This window comes from Lemur catta, chromosome X (assembly GCF_020740605.2).
Source record: "Lemur catta isolate mLemCat1 chromosome X, mLemCat1.pri, whole genome shotgun sequence".
NCBI classification, from domain to species: Eukaryota; Metazoa; Chordata; class Mammalia; order Primates; family Lemuridae; genus Lemur; species Lemur catta.
In genome coordinates this window covers 15,744,701-15,771,473 of record NC_059155.1, presented here as the reverse complement: position 1 = coordinate 15,771,473, position 26,773 = coordinate 15,744,701, and the positions used below count along the sequence as shown (strand labels likewise).

The following is a 26,773-nucleotide window of genomic DNA, read 5'->3' as shown; positions in this document are numbered from 1 at the left end:
GAACACTATGGTTCTTCTCTCACTAACTTGAGGGGTCTTGGCATCTACCCCAACAGCGCCAGGGCAGCTCTCAGCCCACCAACGTTTCAGAATACAATGCCGCTGCACTGATGGAACTCCTTCGGGAGAAGGAAGAGAAGATCCTGGCCCTGGAAGCTGATATGACAAAGTGGGAGCAGAAGTATCTGGAGGAGAATGTGATGAGGCATTTTGCTCTGGATGCTGCTGCAACCGTGGCTGCTCAGAGGTGAGTAGTTAGCTGGGAGGGCCACCATGTGGAGGGTGTGAACGGGAAGAACAGAAAGGTCACTGCTTCGTGGATTTCCCGGTGTTTTATTTTCTTTAATGTTCTGATTTTCTTCCCCAATTGCTGCCTACGTGTGTTTTCTTTCATCTGGTTATGCAGGGACTGAATGGCCATGGGGACAGAGGGGCAGGGATTTGAAAATGAAAGTTGCTTTATGAACTTATTAAAATCCTAGTTTAGCTTTCCTTGGGAGCCAGAATATTTACAGATGGTCAGCTGAATGCCTGCACACCTTCTTCCCTAGAGCCACAGATTCTTTCAGCTACATGTGCAGGTTGTTTAGCTGCAGGACTGGAGTGAAAGCCTCTCCAGAAAAATGCCACTCAGAAACTAAATGTCACTCAGGAGTGGCTGCTGCCATTTGATAGCTCTGGCTCATCTAAGGTATGCCAGAGGCTGTGCTGAACATGAACCCATCTCTGCCCTTTGAGAAGGTTTATATTTGAAGGCCACATTCTCTGTGTGCATGAGCTCATCACATGTAAGCAGTCACATTCCATCTGGTAGGGGAGAGAAAGTGGCAGGAGGATTTTTATTTTTTGCTTCATATTTGTTCTCCTTTTTATATTATAAAATTAATTATTGGCCTTTGAAGGAAATAATACCTCTTAGCCCATTTGTCTGTCTTCCTCTGCTGTCTGTTCATACTCATCATTAGGCAAAAAAGAAAGGAAGAAACAAAGAAAAAGAGAAAGAACAACAAAAACTAAATTCAAACCAGGTGATGACTTGGGTTGTGGATAACAGAGCCTTGGTCTGGAGTTGGGTATCAAAGGTGGGCTACAGCAGAGTGTACCCAGATAGGCCTCTATCTAGAACTTTATTAAAAAACCACAGTGTTGTTTTTAACATTCTCCTAAACCTGGTAAGTCAGCAGAGCCTGGAAGTGCTTGCCAGACTTTGGGCTAGGATATGTGTGTGGAGGGGGCGGTGGACACATTTATTTTTGAGTCCTTCTCCTACCAAATCAAAGTGGGGGTAGGAGGTTCAGTGCTTAAGAGCTGAACTGGTGCCTTATAAATAAACCGCAATTCTCCAGGAAGACATCTTATGTCTTTCTAATGTGATCTGCCTTTCTCCAGATATCCACTATACCTAAAATAGGTTAAAGCTGCCTATAGCTTGATTTTGAGGTCCTCAGGGGCTTAAGCTTACCTGGCCTTATTTCCTGAGAAAGGCGTGCTCAGTATACACCCATGTGCTAATAGAGTGCACAGACACCCCAGCTGTGCCAGAAGATGGATAGTCTCAAGGTTTGTAGGCAGATTAGAAGCAGAATTAAGTGTAAATTTACCTGCTGGCTCCCAAGGAAATCCCTGCACACAGCACTTGTTCCGACCCTAGCACTGACAAAAAAAAATTGTTATTATTGGGAGGTGGGGAGATGCAAGGTAATTTTGTCATTTTAGGGCAGAAGCTTAGAAAGATACAGCTCATGAGAGTGTACAGTGTGAGAAAATGTCCTTCTTTCTTCCCTCCCTTGAAAGCTTTGAGTATTGAGGGGACCTTCTTTCACATGGATTTTCAGAATCTGTTGGCTCCCATAAGGTAGATTTAATTTAAATCGAATTCCTTTAAATTACCAGGTAGAAAGTTTTCATCTAATTACTGTTTTCAGCAAAATGTCTGTGCTTATCATTTAATATGATAAAATGCAGCCAGTTCCCACCTAGTAGAAACACCTTCTGATAGTTCCACAGGTCAACATTCCAGATCTGGACTGTGAGCCTTTTTTGCATGCTACTGATCCAACTCACAGGAGAGATTGAGAAGTAGAGAGACTGTATTCAAATTTCTGTAAAATGAGAGAAGTGGACTAGGTGATTACTCCAGACCCTTCTATTACTAGGATTATACATTTCCAAAGATAGTGCCTCTTATGCTCTGCCACAGAGATTGATTTCTTTCTTCTCTTTTCTTTCTTCATGTGATTTTAAATTTGGGAGGTAGCATTCAGAAAACTTTATTTCAGAACCTGCGGGTTCTTCTCCTTTCCTTTCCAACTTCTCTTCTCATTCCTTTTTTGTCCATTCGTTTTCCCCTTTCTCTTCCCAAACTTAAATGTGGGTATTGACTAAGGTTCTGCCTTTTGCCCCTTTCCATGGTAAAAGCTTTATATTTTCTTTGCTTTCAAAATAATTTTTAAGTGTCTAGGATATTGGGTTCAGATAGGAAAGTGTTCAAATATATTTGAGTAAAGAAGGAAGGAAAGAAAGAAGGAAAAGGAAGGAAGGAGAAAGGAAGACATGAAAGTGGGAAGGAGACAATTTCTAAATGTATAACTTAAATCCCTAAATCTAGTGCCACATTTGAATGGCCTGGTTGGTTTCTTTGTATTCTTCTAATGATCTCAAACTTAATGTATTCCAAACCTAATAGGCTCATAGGTGAATGACAGGTTTCACAAGTAGGGCATCTTGCTTGGGCAATATCAATTGTAGTTGTAGAAGACAGGTTTTTTTTATTTTTAGTTCAGATATTAGTTACATATTTTTAAAATCACCTATTTCAAGTGTATGGTTTGATGAATGCTGGCCACCACCACAATTAACATAGAGGACATGTTCTAAATTGTCCTTGTGCCTCTTGAACTTGATCCTTTTCTACCCTGCCTGACCCCAGGCAATGACTGATCTGTTTTTGTCATAAAATTATAACTTTCTTTTCTAGAATGTCATATGAAAGGAATCATATTGTGTTTACTCTTTTCGTTTGACTTCTTATGCTCAGCATAATGATTTTGAGATCTATCCAAGTTGATGCATGCATTCATAATTCATTCCTTTTTTTGCTGAGTAGTGTTCCATGGTACAGATGTACCACAATTTATGTATCTGTTCATCTGATGATGGATATTTGGATTTGTTTACAGTTTTTGGCCATTGTGAATAATAAAATACAGATTTTCATATAATAATATGCAAGTGTTTTTTCTCAGGTGAGAAGACATATTAGGTGATCTATTTATACCTCTTCCAGCACTTTGATTTTATAAAACACCTCTTGTCAAAGGGAAAGCTGTCGATGCAATGATTTCAGACAAGATCAGGGTATGAAAAGCTAGGTTTTTAGCCTTAATGGGTCCAAGAGTAGACATTTTAATGCACATGGAAAGTGCCGGCATTGCCCCTTATTCTAAGATGCACCTAGACATCAGATACAGCAACCCTGTGATATTGGTCAGTTGTATGCTTAGGTGAATTTTACTCAATGAAAAGTTAAGAGGTCCCAGAGAGAGAAAGAGAGAGAGCGAGCAAATTGATGATTTTTGGCCATACTTAAACTGACTATTTGATACTTAAAATATTTGTTTTTGTTCAAAGGGATAACAGGAAATTTATTTATTTATCAACACACACAGTGCTTGCTATACAAGGTGTTCTGCTAAACACTTTACACTTATTAATTATCCCTGCAAAAATACTCTGAGGTTAGTACTATTATCCATTCTACAGAGAAGGAAACTGAGGCACACAGGAATGAAATAATTTGCCCAAGATCACACATAGCTACTAAATAGCAGAACCGGGATTTAAATCTACATTTTTGTCACCTTAGCTGCTATACTCTGCTGCCTCCTAGATATAGTGTAGCTCAAAGATGGTGAAATAGGGATCATTAGCTATTCAATAAAATACTACTTTAGGTTTATTATTTAGCCACTTGGAAATATTATAAATAATCGCAGTAATATGCCCTACATTAAGGCTCCATATTATTGTATCCCCAGAGCCCTCTCTAGGTGCTTAATATAGATTAGGGGAAATTACTACTGAGTAGGAGTTCCTGTTCATCCCAGAAGACCCAATTTGGCAATGCAGATTTTTAGTTTTAGCTCACAAATGGTAAATTTATTTCTGAAGAACAGCAAAAGGATAACAAGATAACACACTCAATCAACCATGTAATTTATTAGTTTGCATTTACTGAATCAAGTTGTTGCCTTTCTCTGAACGTGCAATGTTTCATGTTTATTTTGAGCACAGTAAACTTGAGAAAGAAGGAAGTAAAGAAAGAGGAAACAGACAATAGAAGCTGTTCACACACATCACATATGTCTACCTATTTCTTCATTGTAGACATTTCTTACCTTCATCCTCTGCTTTCTTCTCATTCTACCTTCTGTCCTAGTTACCTTGTTTTCTGCTGTAGCTTCTCTGTGATAGTAGCAATGATAATAACTCTGTAATAATAACTCCAACGTCTCTAAGATTAAAGTTAGAATTTCCAACAACTTGTTGGATATTGTCGTATATCTATTCTTAAGAAACTTTCAATCCAGTGTACCTAAAATCAAAACCCATTCCAATGCTTTCCAACAAACCTCTCCTGGGTTTCTTTTCACAGCAAATAGTATGCCATCTTTCCTAGGCATTTGAATTAGAAATGACAAAGTTCTCATTCATTCCTCACTCTCCCTAACACCCAGATTGACATAATCTCCAAGTTCTATCAATTCTACCTCCTACAACCTGTTTTCATTTCCCTTGCTACTTAACTGGTTCACGTTTTCATGATCTCTTACTGGGATTATTACAATCACCTTGCTGACTGGTCTGCTTGATTCCAGTGTATCTCTCTTCTAATCCCTCCATCACATTTATGCAAGAGATAATGCTGTCTTCCTAAAGCACAGCTCATATTATTTCATTCCCCTCAAAAAGCTCTACTAATTTTCGGTACCTATTGGAATAAAGTCCAAACTCACTCCGGTACTAGTTAATTATTTACTTTTTGATCTTCCCTTGCAAGATTCCTGCATTCAGGGACTAGTCTTATCCATGTCTCTCCCCTCTCCAGCCACCTAGGCACTTCATACACTGTGCTCCACTTAGGTAGAGTTCACATATTTAATTAAAAAAAGAATGCTGCCATTAGGAAAAGACAGACTTGAAGTTTAAAAGGCCACTAGATGTTTTAATTAGCATTTCATTGGTGACATTCTAGAGAGCAGTTTGATCAATGTGATGGGGATAACTTTGTCAGAGAAAGGAAAGCAAGAGAAGATGACAAACAGTTTACTTAAGAATTTGAGATGGAGGATGTCAAATTCAGGGATCTGCAGTTTGGGGTTTGCAGGTTTTGTTTTTAGCTATTAGCCTGACATCTCTCTCCTGATGTTCCTAAGGAAAGTCTCTGAGTATCTGAAGGTAGCAGGTCAAGTTGCTCCTTCAAATACTGTGCTTGCTTGCTTTTGCCTAAGCCATTGGCCTAGTAGCCCTGGTCTTCTAGAAGGAAGATTGATGCTGAGAGCTGTCCTGGCAGCCCTGTAGGAATTCACTAAGTGCCCCACATTTTCAGGCTCCATTCCTGAGGAGTTCACAGTGTCCATATCAATTAGCTGGCAGGGCTCTGAGTCCCCAAAATGGTCTTTTATGCAATGAAAGTGGCAGCAGGCCAGCACTAGTTCCCCCAGTGACAAACCGTACGCTCAAGTCCCCAGTGTCCGTCAACACCATGCACTTTTTGAGAGGCCTGGCTCTAAAGCCCTGGCAATCACACTGGAACTCTGTAGTGCTGGAATTGCCTCCAGGATTGTACCAAGAGCTAGAATTCTTTCAAGTCAGAATCTCTTAGATGTTTTTCTCCTTCCATCTATGTGTTTCTCTCTTAATAATAGCTTTATTGAGTGCTTTCACTGTGCCTGACACACTGTATGTTTTTACATGCTTAATTTTTTTATCCCCTATGAGATGAAAGTGCAGTTATTGTTCTCATCTGGCATATGAGGAGACAGGTTTAGAGCAGGTTACTGACTTTGTGAGGCCCTAGAGCTTGTTTGTGGCTCTGTGTACTTGGGGAGTACTTGGGGAGCTGGAACTTGACTCCATGTCATCTATAGTCAGGGCCTGTGCTCTCAAGCACTGTGCAAATGCTGCTCCCTCTTCAGTTTCCAGTTTGACTATAAGCAAGTGAATTGCACTAGAGAAATGATAGAATTCTGAGATGGCAAAAGATTTTAAATTTGGCAAAGGATGAGAGCCATTGTATTCCTTTTCCTTCTTGCTCTCCAATTATTCATCATACCCATAAATGATTTCAACCTTGCATATAAGGTGCAGGTGTTTGGAGGAACAGTAGTTTTGCAGAGGCTCACCAAAATTCCCCAACCTTAACATGAACTTTCTATCTTTTCGTTCTCTTGACACTTCACTCCCATCTGCACTGGTCACAGTCCCAAAGCTAAGAGAACATAGCTAGCTGCCAGCAGAAAATATGCCTGGAGTTCTCCTACAGACCCTCGTTCTCTTAGGAAGTGTAATGAAGCTGCGCCAGTTCATTGTTTTCTTGGCCTATTGTCTGATTTCCTTTAAGACCGATACAATTACATCAGTATTCTCCCTAATCCTGATACCCCCTCCTCTCTCTCTTTCTCTCACCCACATGCACATGCTTTTCTTTATGAATTGGTCTTTGAGTTAATGGCCTGAGACACTTTCAGATGGAACATGATAGTCCCTTATGCAGTTGGGACTCTGGCAAGAGAACAGTCACTTAGTTGGGGTAGACTCATCGATTTGGTGCTGGCATGTTTCGGATGTACATTAGGTAAGAACTGAGTGGCACTGACTCAAAGGCCCTGTTTGTCAGCTCACGTGCTCTACCTGATCTTAACTGTTGACATGTCCATTGTTTGTTTCTAGCACTGAGGTGTAGTTACCAATATTCATCTAGTAGCAATAAACTATTTAGTATACCCTCTGACTTCCTTCAAAGTCTAGGCTTTCCCCCTTCATGACTGTCATGAGAAGAAAGTGGAAATAAGTACATATTCCTATTGCTTGGCCATGATCTAGAAACTTTGAGGTTTGGGGAGGATATCTGTCCAGTTGGAAGGCAAGCCTTCACTTCACTTCCCCCAATGACTTCTGCGGCCAAGCCCATGTCAATAAACTCTTTTTCTGCCCTTCTTGGATGCTCTTACCAGTCAGTCACCCAGAACCAATTGTTCTGAATGAGATTGATTTCAGCTTAGAACTTTCCAAAAAAGCCTCCTTTGACTGAGAAAGGAGATAGCATTCATTGATTTTGCTGCCCTCCCATCATCATCACTGCCATTTTCCTCCCCAGGGACACAACAGTCATCAGCCACTCTCCTAACACCAGCTATGACACAGCTCTAGAAGCTCGCATCCAGAAGGAGGAAGAAGAAATCCTGATGGCCAATAAGCGTTGCCTTGACATGGAGGGCAGGTAAAATGGCAATCTGGATGCTGATGGATCCGAGAAGTTGGTATAGAGACCAGATAACTTAGAAGGGCAAGCATCTTTATTCACAACTGGGAAACCTGATCACTTAGTCTTCCCCCACCACCATCATCACCCTTGCCAGCCTACCAATTAGTGTGTGAGATGCGATGACCTTTACCTCTATCATCCCCACTAGCTGTGAAATTCCAAGTAGGGTTGCTGTCTCCTTGGCCTTTTTAATTGCTTTCTATCCACCCTCTGAGCTGAATTGTTGGCATTTGCACTCAGGGGTTTTCTTTCTCATACTGCATCTCAACCCTGTGATACAGCAGATTGCTCAATAAAAGAACATCCACTCACACTGCGAGGTGAAACACCTGATGCCTCTTATAAATTCATTCATAGAAGATCTCATCTTTTCACTGAGCACATTATTTCTATTGACTCAGATTCTTCACCAGAGCACCCACTACATTGGTTCATTTTCTCATATACAGCCTTTCTTTTCACCAGTACTTTACTGTGACTTCCTAAGGCTTAAGCAACAGCTCCTGGATGCTCTGCTGTATCCATTTAGGTGTGCAGAAAGACATTTTTTTAAAAATTGTAACACACTATCCCTTGTCTTCCAACTAGAACTAACTAGACCATCTGTTAGTCAACAAGATAATGGGAACTCAAGTCCATATAATCAGTAAGACCAAAACAGAGGTAGCAACAATGTCTCTGTATGTTCTTTGTCTTTGTCTCTAAGGATTAAGACCCTCCATGCCCAGATTATTGAGAAGGACGCCATGATCAAAGTACTCCAACAGCGTTCCCGGAAGGAGCCAAGTAAGACAGAGCAGTTGTCGTCCATGCGGCCAGCAAAGTCTCTGATGTCCATTTCCAATGCCGGATCTGGCTTGCTCTCCCACTCGTCCACCCTGACTGGCACCCCCATCATGGAAGAGAAGCGAGACGACAAGAGCTGGAAGGGGAGCCTAGGTAATGACAGTAAATAAGGAAGATTTTAGTCACATGTTCAAAGAGAGCCCTGAGATAATTACCCATGCAGTAAGGAAAAGGGCAATGGTCCAGGTTCTAGAGAAGAAGATGGTAGGTTGGGTTTTTTCCTCTCCTCAGAGCCTAGCTGCATATTCAGGAGCTTCACCACACTGTGAAGTCTCACAGTGAGAACACTGATTGAATCTTGAGTTCTATTTGGGTGGAAAGGAAGATAACTTCAGTTTCCTCTAAAAAAATTCTTAGCTTTGGCCTTTGCCATGTGGGAAGTTTTGTCTTTGTCCTAAGCCCATGGAGCCTTTGTGTCATTCAAACTTTCAAAATTCCAGCATTTCTGTGTTCCTTCCTGCCCTACAATAGAAGGACCCAGAGTCCTAGTTAAGCTAAATGGAGCTGGGTGGTAGGCTTTGTTACCAGAATGTTCTGATATGAGAACAGAATGTACTTTTTCATTCCATTCCTGTCCATTTCTTCCCCTCTAATCAAAACCCCAGACACATTGTGGATAACACGAGGCACATTTTTAGAGCCCAAGGAAGCAAGCTATATATATTTTTATTTTAGCTCTTTTTGTTGCTTTTAATTCCTTTCTTGGTCCTCTGACACTTGCAGTATCTTTTGGTTAGAGGAAGCATTTTGGGGACCTTGGTCATGGTCAGAACCTTTGCTCACGCAATTATTACCACACTCATCTGTGTTGATAAACCTCTTCCCCCAATCCTTTCCTGCTGTCTGAGAATGTGTGCTGTTGGTTTATAAGTGGGGCTGAGTAGAAGAATTTTGACAACTAGATAGAACTCAATTACCATTGGAAAACTAAATCAAAACAAGATACCCAGGACACTTAAAGGTTTAATACCTTGTGCTAAGAGCAAGATAATGAGGACCAGAAGGGATCCTCCCAGTCTGGAAAAAACTTTTTTTTCTTTCCCCTCTCACCCCCCCCCCGCCCCCCTGGAAAAAACCTTTTTAGCCGTGGTGTGAGGTGCCTGACAAACTAATTCCTGGGTTTGCTGGAGGTAAAAGTAAGGAATTTAAAGCCATTTGCATTTCTTTTGAACTGAATGACCTATTGTTTTCTAATTTCTTTCTCTCTTTCATTTGTAGGTATTCTCCTGGGTGGAGACTACCGTGCGGATTACGTCCCTTCCACACCCTCACCTGTGCCCCCCTCAACTCCCCTGCTCTCGGCTCACTCCAAGACGGGCAGCCGTGACTGCAGTACCCAAACAGAATGTGGAACGGAACCGAACAAAACTGCAGCTGTCACTCCCATCTCTGTTCCTACTCCAGTTGCTGCTGCCGCCACTGCTGCCGCCAATACTGCCACTGCTGCCACCACCACCACCACCATGGTAGCTGCTGCTCCAGTTGCTGCTGCTCCAGCTGCTGCTGCAGCTGCTGCCGTTACTGCCGCCACTGCTGCCCCATCTCCAGCAACTGCTGCTGCTATTGCTGCTGCTGTTTCTCCAGCTGCTGCTGCTCCTATTCCAGCTGCTTCCTCTGCTGCTGCTGCTCCTGCTTCTGCTGCTGCTGCTCCAGCTACTTCGGCTCCGGTTCCAGCTCCGGCTAAGGTTCCAGTTCCAGCTCCAGCAGCAGCTCAGGCTTCTGCTCCGGCTCAGACTCAGGCACCAACTCCAGCTCCGGCTGCGGCTTCTACTCCAGCTCCACCTCCAACTCCAGCTTTGGCTCAGGCTGAGGCTCCTGCAAGTCCAGCTACCGGTTCTGGACCACGTCGTTTGTCTACACCAAGTTTGACTTGCAATCCAGACAAGACAGGTAAAATTCTCTGTAGCGGGTAGATTTTGGTTCTGCCTTCAAGTGCAGATTTACTTCCCGGTGCCTGCTGTTTGGGCAGTGTCGTCATTTGGACTGAGTTTTTCATGTTGTAAAGGGGAGAGAAGAGAAGAGAGTCTGTAAATGACTTCTCATCCACCAAGATGGGAACGGGCGTGCGTAGAGGCCATTCTCCCAGCAGAAACAAATGAGGGGGGTGGCAGGCAAGTCTTATTTTGCCATTGGCTTCACGAGGGCCCCGACACTGTCTAGCTCTAGAAATTTGAGTTTTTTACCTTGTCCCTGAGTGTTTTCTAACCCCTTATTTCCATTTAGATGGCCCTATTTTCCACTCCAATACTCTGGAAAGAAAAGCGCCCATTCAGATCCTGGGACAAGAGCCTGATGCAGAGATGGTGGAATATCTCATCTAAATGGCCAAATCAAGAGCTGCAGTTTATCAGCAAGAATGCTTTTAATCATTTTCCCCTTTTGTTTGTTCTTATGTGGAGGGTGAGGACAAGGGTTGGGGGGAGGGGGTGTTTTCTAAAGGGACTTTTTATTGGAACAATAGACTACTTAAGTAATACCATAAGAACTCCAGTCTATTCTGATATACTTAGAGAGTACATCTAAAGACAGATTAAGCAGAATGTGCTCTAAAGTATATTGTTTGGATTTATACAAATACTGGGACTGTTAACAGGTGGTTATACATGGATGTGTTCAATGTGCTTAAATTTGTTTAAAATTTCCATATTCCAGATCATTTTTTCATTGAAGAGCACAGTATGTATGGAAGACAGTGTGTAACATGTAGTTTGGAAGTGTGAAGCTGGAGAGAATTTGAGTGTGTGCTGTTTTGTGTAGTTATTATCTCGACAGCAGCCAGAGAAAGTTCTCACCTCAGGCTCACAAAAGGGAATAGTTTAGGAGCTATGTAAGCTGGAGCAAAGGTAGGGAGTTTTGGGGTACACAAGGGTTGCTGGAGCTAATTTTTCCTCCTAGTTTCCCAGCTACCCTGCCCCAAGGGATTGTGTTTATCTTCATTTCAGTGGTGCTTTGGAATTGGATTCTTTTGGTTCCCTTCTGGAGGTTCATACATTCGTATACATGCTCTGGAGTAATTTATGCATTGGGATAATTAATATATTGCTTTCAGATGCTAGGAGAGTAAATTAACTAAGTGATGCACAACTTCCTCTCTGTGAGGGAGTTAGACCACCAGAGGCCTCGATGGAGAGTTGCATGAGGTGCTGTATGCAGACTTTTGTAGTCTGCATGTAGCCGTGAACACAGCTCGCTTGTCTTTTCTAAGACCACTTACTTGGCTTAGTGTTTATTTCTTTTACAGCACAGATTCACTGGCTGGGTCACCAGTCTCAAGTTGCCAATCATTTGCAAAATGAGGAAGCATCTTTGTTGATAGGTTGAATGCTTTGAATTTCTAGTGACTACTTTGAAATAACTCATTTGGTTTTCCCAAATTCTTAGCATATGTCATAAAGGGCATTTTTGACCATCACCTCCAGGGGAATAGCATCAGAAGCCCAAAGTATTATGCTGTGGTTGGGGTTGGGGGAGAGGCTGATTGCAGCAGTATCCTCAACTATCTCTTCTCACTGCCCGTGACTCCATGTTGGAGTACCTTTGGGAAGCAGCAGGAAACGTGCATGTGGGAGGGGACCAAAGGAGGCAATGATTCCAAACCTTGCCATCGGGCTTCCTCCATGGACACAGAGGGATGCCAGTTGCCACAGGTCCCTGCCCTGTGTCACCTGTCTGCCCTTCACTAAGGTAACGGATCCACAGATAGCATCATCAAGATCAGTTTTCAGGGGTATAGGGAGGGTGAGGGGAGTGGGGGGGTTAGGTAAGGGTTGGGGGGTAGAGGTTTGGGGATGTGTTAGTTAGAAACCAGATTAATAGAAGAATAGGCCTGATATATTATATCATGAGCCATAGTGGCAGGAAGGAACTTTAGCAGTATAGCCCTACCCCCTTATTTTAGTGGTGAATAATCTGAGACTTGGAGAGGTTCAGTGACTTTTTCAAGGTCACACAGCATAGCTGTCTACTCTGCCAATTATCATGCTTATTTGGGGAAACTCTTATTTTTAAAAAAGCCCACTTTATGAAAAGGCATCTTCACGGTCCAGGGCATGTGTATTTTGTAAGATGTCCCTGGCTTGAATAGTCTGTCCAGGGTTCAGACCCCCTATCTTGCCTCTCCTGTAGTGCCTTGTGCAAGGTTCTCCCTTTCCTTATCCGCGTTTCAACATTTAGTCACATTAAACGTCCCCCTAAGAAATCGAACTCCACTTCTTTTCTCATGATGAGATTGTGTGTCTCAGATTATCTTACGGGGTTCCTCTGTGAGTACAGGAATGGTGTCTTTCCTAATTATATTCCAAAGGAATTATTTTGTGGGTGGGGGGAGACAAGACAGAGGGTGATGTGATTTTCAGCCAGTCTTTTCACATGTTCAATAATAAAGTGATCATCCCACTTACACATTAGTCGTCAGTTATAAAGTGAATCCCAAATAGAAATTAAAAAGTATAGTTGTGTTATAATTCATTCATACCACCCTTTAGTCATAAGAAATAAGAAAAAACTCAAATTGTAGAAGCAGCAAGTGGCAAACTTCAAAAGAGCTCCTTTGTATCCAAATAAATAAGTAAAAATAAAAATAAACTTTTCATCTGCTCCTTTCATGGTTATAACTCATTGCCAGAATGTTTGCAGGCTCTGGGAGCCATGATTTTAATCACATTCTGTAAGGTGACGAATGTCATACATTCCACATTGTGTGGCAGCCATCTCTTTAGACTCATGTGTTTTAGGAAAATGAGGAAGTTCTTGGCTAAGTGCTACTTTGAACTTTCTAGAACACCTCTGTCCCCTCACACCAGAGGCAGTCCCTCTCTGCTCAGTTTTCAATCCCAGGTAATTTGCTAAAATAACATTGCACGTCTAAGAGAGGGAAGAAGACCATGTCAGTGTATTATGCTTAGAGAGGAGATAGATAACAATCTTTTCAGAAAACCTCTACTAGTTGTCATTTTAAAAATTCAGGTTTATGGGAGAAATCTCAAGTTAGCCACCTTTTCTCACTTGTGTGGATGTAACATTTGAGGGATCTTTCTGGACTCCCACCTATCTATGCATTTTACTGGTACCTCAGGACAGGAAGGTGACCTTGTTGTCTTAACTTGTACTGCCTGGTGGTCTCTGAGGACCTTCTAATTCAGCTGTACTCCACTGTCCCATGTACAAGAAAGCTTCATTAGAATAAAGTTTTACTTGATATAAAACGCCTATTAACAGGTTTTTTTGAAATAAAGGTAGTTGAGCTTTCTTTTAAAATTATGTATCTTGATTGTTGATTTAATGAAGGATTTACTTTCAGTGCTGCTTTTGAGCTTCAGGGTGATAGGACAGCAGGAACCTGAGATATCTGCCATCATCTGCCATAGGAAACATACCAGGAGATCTGTCATGTTCTCTTTTTGTTGTTACACTGTTGGGTGGGTATAACAATTGGAAAATAAACAAACTGATTGTGCAAACTACTTTGTCTGAAAAGCCTAAACACTCATAATGCGGCAGCTTAAAGTGTATACGTATGCACTAAATTTGATAAATTATATTCTCATGTCTGTTAGCCATACAGTCTCCTGTTATCTCAATTACTCATTCACATATGGAATATGTTACTTAAAATGTGTGCATTCTTACTGAAAATGTTTTCAAAGGAAGGCATCAGCTGTGGGCTAATTGCCACCAATTTCAGCCTGCCACGATCCTTGGAAATGTATCTTCCAAGTGCCATCCATCATCAGTAGGACAAGTGTTGGGAGTTTGTTTATTTTTTTCTGGTAGCAACGATGGGTTACATGGAGCCATCCAACCTCCTTCTGGCCTTCCTTGTGATTAATGGCATGTGTTTATAAAATGGATAGCTGGGGTTGGCAGATGGCTAGAGAAGAATCGCCTTTGGTTTAAAATGTATGTGGTCCCGTAATGATTGTGACCCCGTTCTGTAATCAACTAAGCTAGTTCCAATAAAGTTAAGCAGGTTTAAATCCACTTTGTGCCTATCTTTTCACCGACAATAAAGTTAGCTATTTTAAAATCCAGTACCGTGTGGAAAATGCTTTGGTGTTTACCCGACAGGCTTTATTTGTGCTGTATCAGTGATTACTTTCAATTCAATACGCAGTGAAATTGCCTTTCAAGGGCAGCAGGAACAGAATTTGCATTTGCTTGAAGTATGGAATGTGATTATAGATTATAAAGTATTAAGACAACACCGCAGGCCACATGCTCTAATCGGTCTCTTTATATACTCAGGCAGCATATATTAAAAGCTTTGCATCTTTTTATCTCCTGGTTCCGAGGGATAAAATGATGGCCACCCAAAGCAAAGAATTCATCCTTTGGTTAGCATTTTGGAAGGCCCCTTGATATTCCTTTTGTACCCTTGTTCTTATGCCAATTCATCAGTTTTGGTTGAGGGAGCTTGTTATTAAAAGCAAATCAAAACCACAAACAAGTTGGCTTTTCACTGAAAATGTTAAGGCTGCCTTTACACTGCCCTTTTGGTGCCTCCTGTTTACCAGTGAGTTCCAAACCTAACTGGTGAGGAAAGGATCCCCACAGACTTTGAAATGACATGTTTCACAGTGAAATAGACTTGATGGGTGTTGCAAAAAGGATATGGAGGGCTATAGAATTCATTCAACTATAAATTTGATTTGTTTTAAAGTTCGGCTTTATTCCCTCCATGTTTATGATGAATGCTTTGAAAACTGTATCGATGTGAGCCCTCCTCTCTTTTTCAGGAAAAGAAGATGGTATTAAGTTAACCACACTTTACAAGGCTTTGCACAGCATTCTTTTCAGAAATATATCTATGCCCAGCTCTTAATGAGCAGTCACTCGTGGGAAGAAAAATCAAGTGTTCCTTCAAAAGTGTGTGAGATCACATTGTAGTACCACTTCTAGGTGTTATCATTATTCAACAGTATAACTGATCTAGTATCTGTGTGGTACTTCATCTTCCTTCCGGTGGATCTTTCCTACTGAGATAATCAATCTGTACACCCTATATGAGTTAACTCAGTTGCAGAAAAAACGCCTCTGCTTCCCACCTCCTCCACCTCCATCTTATCCTGCAGGAAGTTTTTTACTGGAGGAAAAAATGTAAATGGTTTGGTTGTAAAACATTTTCCATATAGACTGGCAAATCACCCTAGTATTTGAGAGAAGAACCCTGGATGATAGGACTTAGTTTCCAAGAAGAAAAATGTTCTCCATAACATCAGAATGTCACACCCCATCATAAAAACTACCTCCTTAGATGCACAAACTGACCAAGCCCAGGGTATTTATTTTGGTCTTCATGTTTTTTTCATTTGCCAGTTGTTTGTACCAATGGATTTATGCATGTGTGAGTTATTGAATCACTACTTTTCAGATGTTGCCATTATGTGGAAGGCCCTACAATATAAAATTTAAAAAAAATACAGTCCATGATTCTAATTTATTAGGGAAAACTACACACACACACACACACTTACAATTCATTGTGATATATGAAATGGCACAAGTTTGAAGGAGACACAGAACTAGTGCAAAAAAGGGAGTGATTGTTGGGATGGCACAGGGAGTGGGCAGTGGGGAGGAATTAAGTTGAGCTTTGAAAGATGTGTAGGTGTTAACCTGGTAAACTAGGGATGAAATTCCATGCAGAAGGAATAGGATGTGCAAAGGCAATCTCACTTTGCAGATCTGCAATCAAATGAAAACTCTGTTTCCAAGATCAAAGGCCCTAGAGAACTGCTCTGAATTTTAACAGCCTCCTAATGGTAACTTACAAACTTAATCAGATGGTAGAATGTATTAGTGTAGAAGTCAAGAGAGCATGGAATTCTAGTGCTATGTCTACCACTAAATGTATGTTTACCTGTGGATCAGTTCCTCAACAGGATCAAAGAGGTTTATCAGTAAAATGGGGTAAATACCTATCTTTGTGGACCTCATGGAGAGGTGGTAGGAAAGCCTCACAAAGTGCGAATATGAAGAGATGCCAGTCAAAGTGAAGGGAGAATCTATAAAGATGAAGTGGTTTCTTTAACTTTTTATTAAGGAAAAATTGAAACATACACAAAAATAAAATAGCTAGAGCACTTCCATTTACCCATTACTGGGCTTCAAAAATTATCAGTGCGTGGCCAATCTTGCTTCACTTAACACCCCCATCCACCTATCCTATATTATGTTGAAGCATCTCCCAGACATCATAGCATTTCATCCATAAATATTTCAGCATGCATAAATGTAAAATTTTTAATAATGAAAAATAAAGTGCTATGGCTAGAACCAAAATATATAACCTACCAAACAAACAAATAAAACCATGACAGTATGTTTCTGCTTTGCCACTTACAAAACTTCATTTGTTCCCTAAACTCCTGCCTTAAACAGAAAGCTGTGGTCTAAAAAACAGAGGGGTTCTTTCTCCCACCACCCACATACCAAAGGGCATCTTTGAAGGTTCTCCAGTTTAGGTTCCAAGCCATTATTCCTCCTCCACTCATATAAAAAGCTCTGGCTCCTTTAATGTCCCTGTCATCCAGCTGTTCCTTGTTTACCATTATCTACTGATCTGGTCACTATCCCAAATGCACTGATAATTTTGGACCCTGGATCACAGTTGTCTCTCCAGCCCCAAATGACCCAATCAGCATCCTGGCCCATCAGCTCCTTGGCCTCACCAGTTACACTGACTTCCACATGCACTCCACTGCAGCCCACTGGGTCCACGGCCAACTCAGATCTGGTTATTACTCAGCACTGCTCCACTGTGGATGTCATGTCCACCAGTACCTCACACTCTGGCCACAGTCTTCCATCCTTCCAGTTTGCCTACTCTGACATTACCTGCCAAACAATCTACACTGTGACCAAACTAATCAACTATGCCACTCTCCTGATTAAAACCCTTCAGCAGCTCCCCATGGCCAACAGATGCCTCCATCAAGTCCCTCTATGCCTCCATTTTCTGCTAGGCTTTTATCCCTGACCTACCTGATCTGGGCTTCAAGCTCAATCACTTGAACCTGCAATTCATTCACATCCCCTAAAACCTCAACCATTCATCACAAGTCAGAAACTCATGAGTCATCCTTGACACCTCCCTTAGAGCTAATATCAAATCCATTATTGATCCTATCAAAATAAATCTCAAAACTTATTTGATTCTTTCCAACTCTGCTACCAACAACCTATTCTAAGCCACTATTACCCTTCACCTGGAATATTTTAATAGCCTATTAACTGATCTGTCGTGCCCACTCTTGTTCCACTCTTTTTATTTCAATCTTTATTCATCAGCAAATATAATTTATATCATATCATTCCCCTGCATAAAATTTTTCAAAAGCTTCTGATTTCAATGTGAATAAGATGGTATCAGAAGAGGTAGAATATTAATAACTAACCCAAAGTTTTATGGTTGATAAATTTGGAATTAGGATGCAAATATTTTGGACTCTTGTTTCATCAGAATCATTATCATGCTTCATTCTGAGTATCTTCTTTTCTTTATGCTCAAAGGACATTAATGATATGGCATGATTATTTTCTCTGATATTCACCTAGAGCAGTGTTTCTTGATGTCTTCTCCAAACCATCTATCTTGGAATCACTTCTCTGGCACACTCCCTGGACTTTCCCTCAGAGATGTTTATCCTGTAGTTCTAGAGTCAGACCCAGAAATTTGTATTCTAACAAGCTACCCAGGAGACTTTAAAAAAAACTGTGATTGGCACATAATAATTGTACATGTTTAGGGGTACAACGTGATGTTCTAACACATGCAAAATTGTGTAATGATCAAATCAGAAATTAGCATATCTAACATCTTAAATATTTATCATTTCTTTGTGATGAGAAGATTCAGAAACCTCTTTTCTAGCTATTTTTGTTTGTTTGTCTTTTGAGACAGGATCTCTCTCTATTACCCAGGCTAGAGTGCAGTGGTGTCATCATAGCCCACTGCAATCTCAAACTCTTGGGCTCAAGCGATCCTCTTGCCTCAGCCTCCCGAGTAGCTGGCACTACAGCTGTGCACCACTGCTCCTGGCTAATTTTTCTATTTTTTGTAGAGAAAGGGTTTCACTCTTGTTCAGGCTGGTCTCCAACTCCTGGCTTCAAGTGATCATCCCACCTCGGCCTCCCATAGTGCTAGGATTACAGGCATGAGCAACCGCGCCCAGCCTCTTCTAGGTATTTTGCAATATACATTATTGTTAACTCTAGTCATTCTACTATGCAATAAACCACCAGAACTTGTTCCCTCTATCTAACTATAGCTTTATATCCATTTACCAATCATTTTTTAAAAAACCCACCCTCACCATGATCTGGCAACCACTATTCCACTCTCTGCTTCTTTGAGAAAAACGTTTTAGATCCAAAATATGAGAGAGATCATGCAATATTTCTCTTTCTATGCCTGGATTGTTTCACTTAATATGATGTCCTCTAGGTTCATCCATGTTGCCACAAATGACAGGATTTCATTTATTATGGCTGAATAGTATTTCATTGTGCATATATACCACATTTTCTTTATTCATTCATCCATTGATGGGCATTTAGGTTGATTGTATATCTTGGGTATTGTGGATAGTGCTGCAATAATCACAGTAGTGCAGATATTTCATTGACATACTGATTTCATTTCCTTTGTATATATACCCAGTAGTAGGACTTCTGGATCTTTGTAGCTCCTCGGGAGACTACATACTTTGGGAAACACTGGCCAAGGATTTCCTGACATTTATCTAACTTTCCTTCCTCTTTTCACTTCTTCTGCTACATAATAGATGGCCAAATGCACGTAGTCAAATGGGTAAGTCCAGTGTGAGTATTAGCTGTCACACACCCCATTACTTCAGTGGGTGGCCGTTTTTTTTTTTTTCTTCATTCACTCTTAGTACCTATGGTGAAAGGGCAGCCTATTCTTCTCCCCAACTACAACTCTAAGTGGTTGGATTTACTGTTCTGATCAAACATGGTATGTTGTTGGTTACTTTTGTTGTCGGTTCACATGGTTTATAGTCCTTGAGACAACCACAATCACATTTGTGATCTTGGCCAGCTCGTTTACCTCCAATGACCGTTCTGTAATATGAGGTCACTGGATTATGATCTCTAATGTCCCTTCTAGTTCTTACATTCCATGAGTCCATGAGACTAAATACTGCCTCTGAGGTCATACATTCTTTCACATGGATCCAAAACTGGCTATGCAGCACAGATGAAAGACATTTTAAAATCTGAATATACTGAAAATATTCTATAGGCCTGCAGATTTATTCATCAAGCCTCATTTTTCCTCCCACTGTTTCTATCTGCACTTCAACCTTTATTCTCCCATCTTGGCTATACCTACTCTATTCTCCTATTCTGCATGTCATTTTCCAAAGAAGACAGGTCTACAAGAATAAACTTCCCTCCCCCAAATCTGAGGAAATCAAAAAAGAGGGGAGGCAGAAGAGCTTACATTTCTTTTAAGCCACGAGTTTATGGTAATTTGCATTTATCCAGTTGTAGGGTTAAGTGGCACAAACAAGATAGGGGAAAAGTGAAGTGTTATGTCACAGTAGATGGTCAAGAGAAGTGAGGCAGTTGCTGAGCCACCATGATACCCATGGGACAAACCAGAGATAGGAAAAGGGGAAAGAAAATAACTTTATTGTAACCTATTAGAAACCAGTTGTGTGATAGATACTTATGTACTCTTTGCATCAAAGTTACAAAATCCAAAAGAAAAAAAGGAGGCATATCTTTCAATACTCTGTTTCTTTCTCTGACACAATCCACATTTTGTGAGTCTTGAAGCTTAGACAATTTGGAAGACACTTTTTAGGAAAAAGAATTTTTGAAATTATGAATACACAACCAGATATTAAAGTATTTATTTAGAATGAGAAATCACAAGTACCAATTTTTAAACGCTGACAAATACCATAAACATCACAATAAAAAAACATTATTTTTAACTAATTAACTGTCAAATATACCTCAATTGTACTTATTTCCTATGCTTTTGGCTTCATATTCTTTATTTGCTTCTTTAGATGGCAATGGTTTCACAATATCATTTTCTACCAAGAGAACAGAAAGATAATTTAGTCTTTCCACTAGCATGGTTGATCAAAATTTATTATTATTATTGATAGTTGGGAAGATAAGCATGCAACTTTACACACAGATATTCCCAATGCTTGTGGAACTAATTTAGGTTTCTACTCTACAAACAAAAGAATTCTGATAAATTATATTTTATGCAATTCACGTCACAGACTAAATAAAAGTATTATACAATAGTACAATGCATAGTTGTGTACATTTTATTATTGAGTATATTACTAACAGAAGGGAATTTCCTCTGTAGTTAGGCATTAAGGAGACCTGAATACTCTGCATACCATTTTTCACATCAGATGATTGAAAGAATTTTCTTTTTCTTTTCTTTTCTTTTTTTTTTTTTTTTTTGAGACAGAGTCTCACTCTGTTGCCTGGGCTAGAGTGCAGTGGTGCTGTCATAGCTCACTGCAACCTTGAACTCCTGGGCTCAAGTAATCCTTCTGCCTCACCTTCTTGAGTGGCTAGAACTACAGGTGCATACAACCATGCCTGGCTAATGTTTTTTATTTTTTGTAGAGACAGGATCTCACTATATTGCTCAGACTGGTGTCGAACTTCTGGCCTCAAGTGATCCTCCCACCTCAGCCTTCCAAAGTGCTAGGATTATAGGCATGAGCCACTGCACCCAGCCTATTGTGGTTGCTGGAGAAAGATGTGCAGATTGGTGCCACCGCACATTCATAGGCTGGGTCCTTCTGTACTTGCCCTTGGCCAGTTTCCTGTTCCCTTCAGCAAGTATTCCACACATAGTATTCTTTTCACACAACCTGCAAATATCCACCTCCCTCACTCACAGAGTTTCCATTTCAATGTGAAAGCAGAGTTTTTACTTGGGAACCTGAGGCTCATATTAAAAATATATAGCAATAGGTAAAGCACAGCCATGGACCAATCAGAAAGCAGTTTATCACCAAACAGCTGCTATTTCCATGTTGGTGTTAACCAGCCCAAAATCTGCCTCAGGAACAACCTCAATTTCCAGCCCTCTCCAACAGCAAACTTAGTGACAGCTCCATTCAACTCCCATTTTCCTCCAGTCTCTGAGGATAAGGCATCCTTCTTCCAGAACAAAATCAACCTTCACCTCTCCAACCTTTGCACTTGATATCACCCCCCTCCTTGTCCTCTCAGGCACACCCATCCACCCACATGCCCTCTCCTTCCCTTGTCTGCAACCTCTCCCCTTCTCCCTGGCTCCTCCTCCTCATCTAATCAAGGTGCTCAAGCTTCAGCCTCATCTCCTTCCCTTCACAGTCACATTTCTTAGAAGAGACCTGGGCTAGTGGGCCAAAAACTCAGACTAGGGATCCAGGTAGAAGTCCCATTTTACAAAACAGGGCACAGGTGGGAAACAAGCTGCAATTTACAAACTAGCAGAACAAGGAGAGTGCCCCAATGCAAAGCCCCGAGAGTTGGAATTTGGGATGGAGGAGCCAGATGAGCTCTTCCTATGTCAAGCCCTGGTTGCTTTGGAAATTGGGGCAGGACAGAGTCCTCTTGCAGGCAGAGGCAGAGACAGAGAAGGTGAGGAAGGGGTGGCTGATGATGACAGTTGCCTTCAAATATTTGAAGGATTGTCAAGTAAAAAGAAAGATCTACACTATGCAGTCCCAAAGCAAGATCTGCGAACAAGGGGTGGAAGCAAAGGTAGGGGGAGATTTCTGTAGAGTGAGAAAAAGCTTCCTATCAGAACTCTCCAAAAATGGAATGAGCTGCTTAGAGGATGATTAGATCCTTGTCGTTCGAGAAGCACAATACAGAGGCCAATAATCACTTACTAGGCATTCATCATGCTGCAGTACTTATTTAGTCACAAGACTCCTTCATTGGAAGAATACATGTGATTTATTTTTGTATCCTCAGCATCTTTTATGCCTGATTCCATGCCTGCTACATAGTAGGTACTCAAGCAGTGTTAGTTATTAATGATAAAAATAATGGTATATTCTCATTAAATGTGTCATAATGAATACATTAAAAGAGAATTAAAATAAGCATTATGAGGATTGAAAGACAAAGTAACCTTTCCTAACATGCCATTCTTATAATTGCCATAAAGATGAAATAAAGTATTTGAGAGCACTTTGAAACCCCCTATAGAGTTTTATTACCAACATTAGATATTTTCAGAAGTTGTGTTGTCTTAGCCCAGTCTTATAGTAGGTCTTGTGAGCAGTACAATAATATAAAAGCCTGGGTTCATGATTTTGAGAAACTCACTATTCAAGGAGACCAAATAAATGTATACAAAGTAATTGGAGGAAATCACTACTAAATTGTTTGTTGCTGTGTACATAAGAGCACTTCTGATGCCCACGGAGTCACTGTGGCCTTCTTACTATATCGATGACTGCTGACATTCTTTAAGACTTTAGTGTAACATAGTTTGTGACCTTGGGCACTGTCACAGCTCATTGTATCTGTTTCCTCATCTGTCAAATGGGAATAATAACTCCTGGTTTATTTTGAGGATCAGAGGACGTAATGTACTAGAATATACTTAGTCAAAGTAAACCATGCTCTACAAATGCAATTATGGTCATCATTATGCAGGCATTTCATGTTCTCTGTTCTTGTGCTACATAGCTAATATTCATTTTTCTTACTTATCATGCTGATGATTTATACCCAATTTATCCAACTCCCCTTTCTCCTTGGAGGGAAGATCATTGAGCCCTGTGAAGTGTAAATCTACTGGCTGGGGTACTGTTGAAATGTGGGCTAAAGAAGAAAATACACTTCTAGCCATTGAAGGTGACAATTGGGCGGGTGTGGGGGTATGAGGAGGGGTGTGAGGAGTGCAGACTGACTGACATGTTGGCAGGTGACTCTTTCCCTTGTCTAATGTGTGCTTTTCTTTCCTGGTTGGACCTTTCCAGAAGTTGGAAGGCAGGCTGGCCTACGTGTCTGTTTTCAGTCTTCCTATACTGCCTTCCTGCAGGACCATTCTCTGAATGGCCTTGGATCTACCCAGTGCTCTCCTCTTTCTCTCTTGTAGTTCTTAAGAGTAACTATAGAATATTCTGGGAAAACAACACCTTGAGATAAGAGAGGAGCTGGCTGGAACAGCCTCCCTTAGAAACAGGATGTCCTTCAGTGCTTTAGCCCAGTGAGTCCTGTGACCCCAGATATAAAACCCAGGGTGCGCTGCTTTCATTTGCAGTCCTTCATTTGCAGTCATGAGCCTTGGAGGACCAGCTCACAATGAATCCCAGGCTTCTGTTGTCTTTTGCTGCATTAAGTAATAAATCCACTTCATGTAACTTGTTGCATGTGTGGCTGTTTTGTCTCACCAGATTCAGACAAGTTAGTAACCAGCACATGGTGAACCCCACTTCACACTTCTTGCTATGGATTGAATTGTGTGCCCCCCCCCCTTACAAACGTATATGTTGAAGCCCTAACTCCCAATGTGACTGCATTTGTAGATAGGGCTTTTAAGAGGTAATTAAGGTTAAATGAGGTCATAAGGGCAGGGTCTTAATCCGACAGGACTGGCCGCCTTATAAGAAGAGCTCTCCCCGCCACTCCCTGAGGATGCACCAAGGAAAAACCACTGGGGACACAGTGAGAAGGCTGACCTTGCCTGCTAGGCTTTGATCTTGGACTTTCCAGCCTCCAGAAATGTAAGAAAATTTCTGTTAAGCCACCCAGCCTGTAGTATTTGTTACAGCAGCCCAAGCTGACTGAGACACTTCCCATCACATTTTAGACACATGCAAACTTGAACACAGGAGCCCTGGAGGAAATAGCTACAAATCAAGAGGAACAGAAACCTCACCCTGATTTGAAGCCCCTAAACTCAGGGAGAAGTGTTGTGTGGTATGTGAGTGAGTGGCATCTGTATCCCCAGACAAGGATTGCTGAAATTCAGTGTTGGGTTGTTGGAATCAACAACTATTTTTTAGCAGGGGGGCCATTTGCATTTTAAACTAAAGCCATATTTCTGAGCAAATTGCTGAATCCTTCTGTGGTAAGGCTGGCTAGATTGAACCATGAGAAGCTGAGTTGCTGAAGCAAGGAACAGTCTGTTTCTTTTTTTAGTGGTCAAGTTCTGTGGAGGCCTTCTGTAGCAGATGGGATTATTTCTGTACATTCTTCTAGTAGTCTTTTCCCCCTTGCTTCTCTAGAAGTAAAATTAAAAATTGAAGTCAATTTAAGAATTAAAATATATTTGTTTTTCTTTGCTTTTAAATTATTGGTATTGCTGCTTCCGATTCTGTGCTTCATCAAACAGATTTATTCCCAGGCATCCAGAGGAACAGAGGTTCCTTGAGACTATATCACCTTACAAGCCAATACATGAGGACAGAATGAAAAACCACAGGCTTAGGGCTTGCTTCCTGCACAGGCCAAACTGCCTGCTACCCTTGCTTCACCAAACTGCCTAGGAAAACATTTGGCTTCCAGATGCTATGTATGACAGGGCCCTTGTTTTTTCTCATGGTCCATGTGACCTGAGCTATGAATGCCTCTGGGGTATGGTCAAAGCTACTTTCTATAGACATTATTTTCAATTATATTTGTAAAGGTCAGGACATCAGGACAGGTGGGTGGTATAAGCTAGGAAGGATTAAGTGACAACTACTGGCCAACCTTCATTATCTTTAAGGCATTGCTTTAAAGTCATTTTCGCAGTATCTAAAAATACAGATTCCTGGACCTCCATTCCCAGAAGATGGGATTGAGTTGGTGTGGTATGGGATCTGGGTATCTGCATATTTAATAAATTCCCCATGTTATTCTGATGCTTAGTCAGGATTGAAACCCATTGCTTGCTTTCGAGAGCCTCCATAAGTAAATGAGGATATAACTGCGTAAAAGCCCACCTCACCTTTCCTTAGTTAGATCAGGCTGCCATGTCTTGAAAAAAGGCAGCTGTTTCGGGCTGATCCTTGCTATGTAAGGGAAAATGAATGATCTGTCATGCTTGCTTTCAGATGAACAACAATGAGGTACCACATTGAGCTCATTGAAATGGAATATGCCATTTGCATGTTGTTATTTAAATGTCATTTATTAAATATTTAATGAATCCCCACAGTGAGCAGGAGGGAGTTTTCCATTCTACTGTTTGGTCAGAAAAATTGGTTATACCAGTCATAGAATTTCAATACAATTTTTCATTCTTTTGTTTACTTATTCATGTTTTGATCCAGACCCATTCATTCATTCATTCATTCATCAGACTATGCCCCAGAGACTGTGCTGGCTGTGGGGTTATAGTGAAAAAGTCAAGTCCCTGCCTTTAAAGGTGCTAGTGACCTAAAAAAAAAAAGAAGCAGCAACAGTCTGGCACAGATGTTACCAAAACAAAGTAGAATTTAGGGTGGACCATATACATGGACAGAAGAGGCAAAGGTCTCAAAGAAGTCTGTTTGTTATCATAAATCAATAGCTATGTAGTGCAATATTCCCCCATTATCTGAGGGGTATACATTCCAAGACCCCCAGTAGATGCTTGAAACTGCAGATAGAACTCTACATATACTGTTTTCTCCTATACATACATAACCATGATAAAGTTTAAGTTATAAATTAGGCACAGTAAGAGATAAGCAACAATAACTAATAATAACATAGAACAATTATAACAATATGCTAGCATCACTACTCTTGCACTTTGGGGCCATTATTGAGTAAAATAAGGGTTACTTGAACACAAGCACAGCGACACCATGACAGTCGAGCTGATCATCAAGACAGCTACTAAGTGACTAACAGGCAGGTGGCATCTACAGTGTGGATACACTGGACAAAGGAAGGATTCACATCCCAGGCGGGACAGAGTGGGACAGTGAGAGATTTTATCACATCATTCAAAATGGCAGGCAAGTTTCTTTTCTTTCTTTTCTTAAAATTTTTCCCTGAATATATTCTGCACAGAAAGTTAATTTAAAACTTAGGAATTTTTTATTTCTGAAATTTCCTATTTAATATTTTTGAACCACAGTTGACTGTGGGCAACTGAAACTGTGAAAAACAAAACCATGGATAAGGGTGCTATTCTGAGTGTTTTACATCTATTAACTCATTTCAGTCTAAGAATAACACTAAGAAATAAGTACTATTGTCCTCATTTTACAGATGAAGAAACTGAGACACAGAAAGATTGAGTAACTCATTTATTAAGAGGCAGAGCTAAGATGCAAAATCCTTTTCTAAACCTCTGTGCTACATTTCCTTCCCTTTGATATCTGAAATCCCTACCATTGGAGAGTCATTGTTTTTAATCACTATAACAACCAACAATGGTAGCGTTAATGAATG

General features: G+C 40.8%; 1 protein-coding gene across 4 annotated transcripts in view; it reads left to right on the top strand.

Moving 5' to 3' along the window:
• The window catches only part of AMOT (angiomotin), a 62,784-nt gene extending 48,363 nt beyond the window's left edge, over positions 1-14,421 (top strand). For all 4 annotated transcript variants that reach the window (XM_045537785.1, XM_045537784.1, XM_045537783.1 and 1 more), the window contains 5 exons: positions 57-247; positions 7,379-7,501; positions 8,253-8,485; positions 9,611-10,282; positions 10,616-14,421. In XM_045537785.1, the coding sequence (XP_045393741.1) occupies positions 57-247; positions 7,379-7,501; positions 8,253-8,485; positions 9,611-10,282; positions 10,616-10,713 (1,317 nt within the window). In that variant the 3' untranslated portion in view covers positions 10,714-14,421. The remainder of the gene's footprint in view (positions 1-56; positions 248-7,378; positions 7,502-8,252; positions 8,486-9,610; positions 10,283-10,615) is intronic.
• The last annotated feature ends 12,352 nt before the right edge of the window (positions 14,422-26,773 follow it).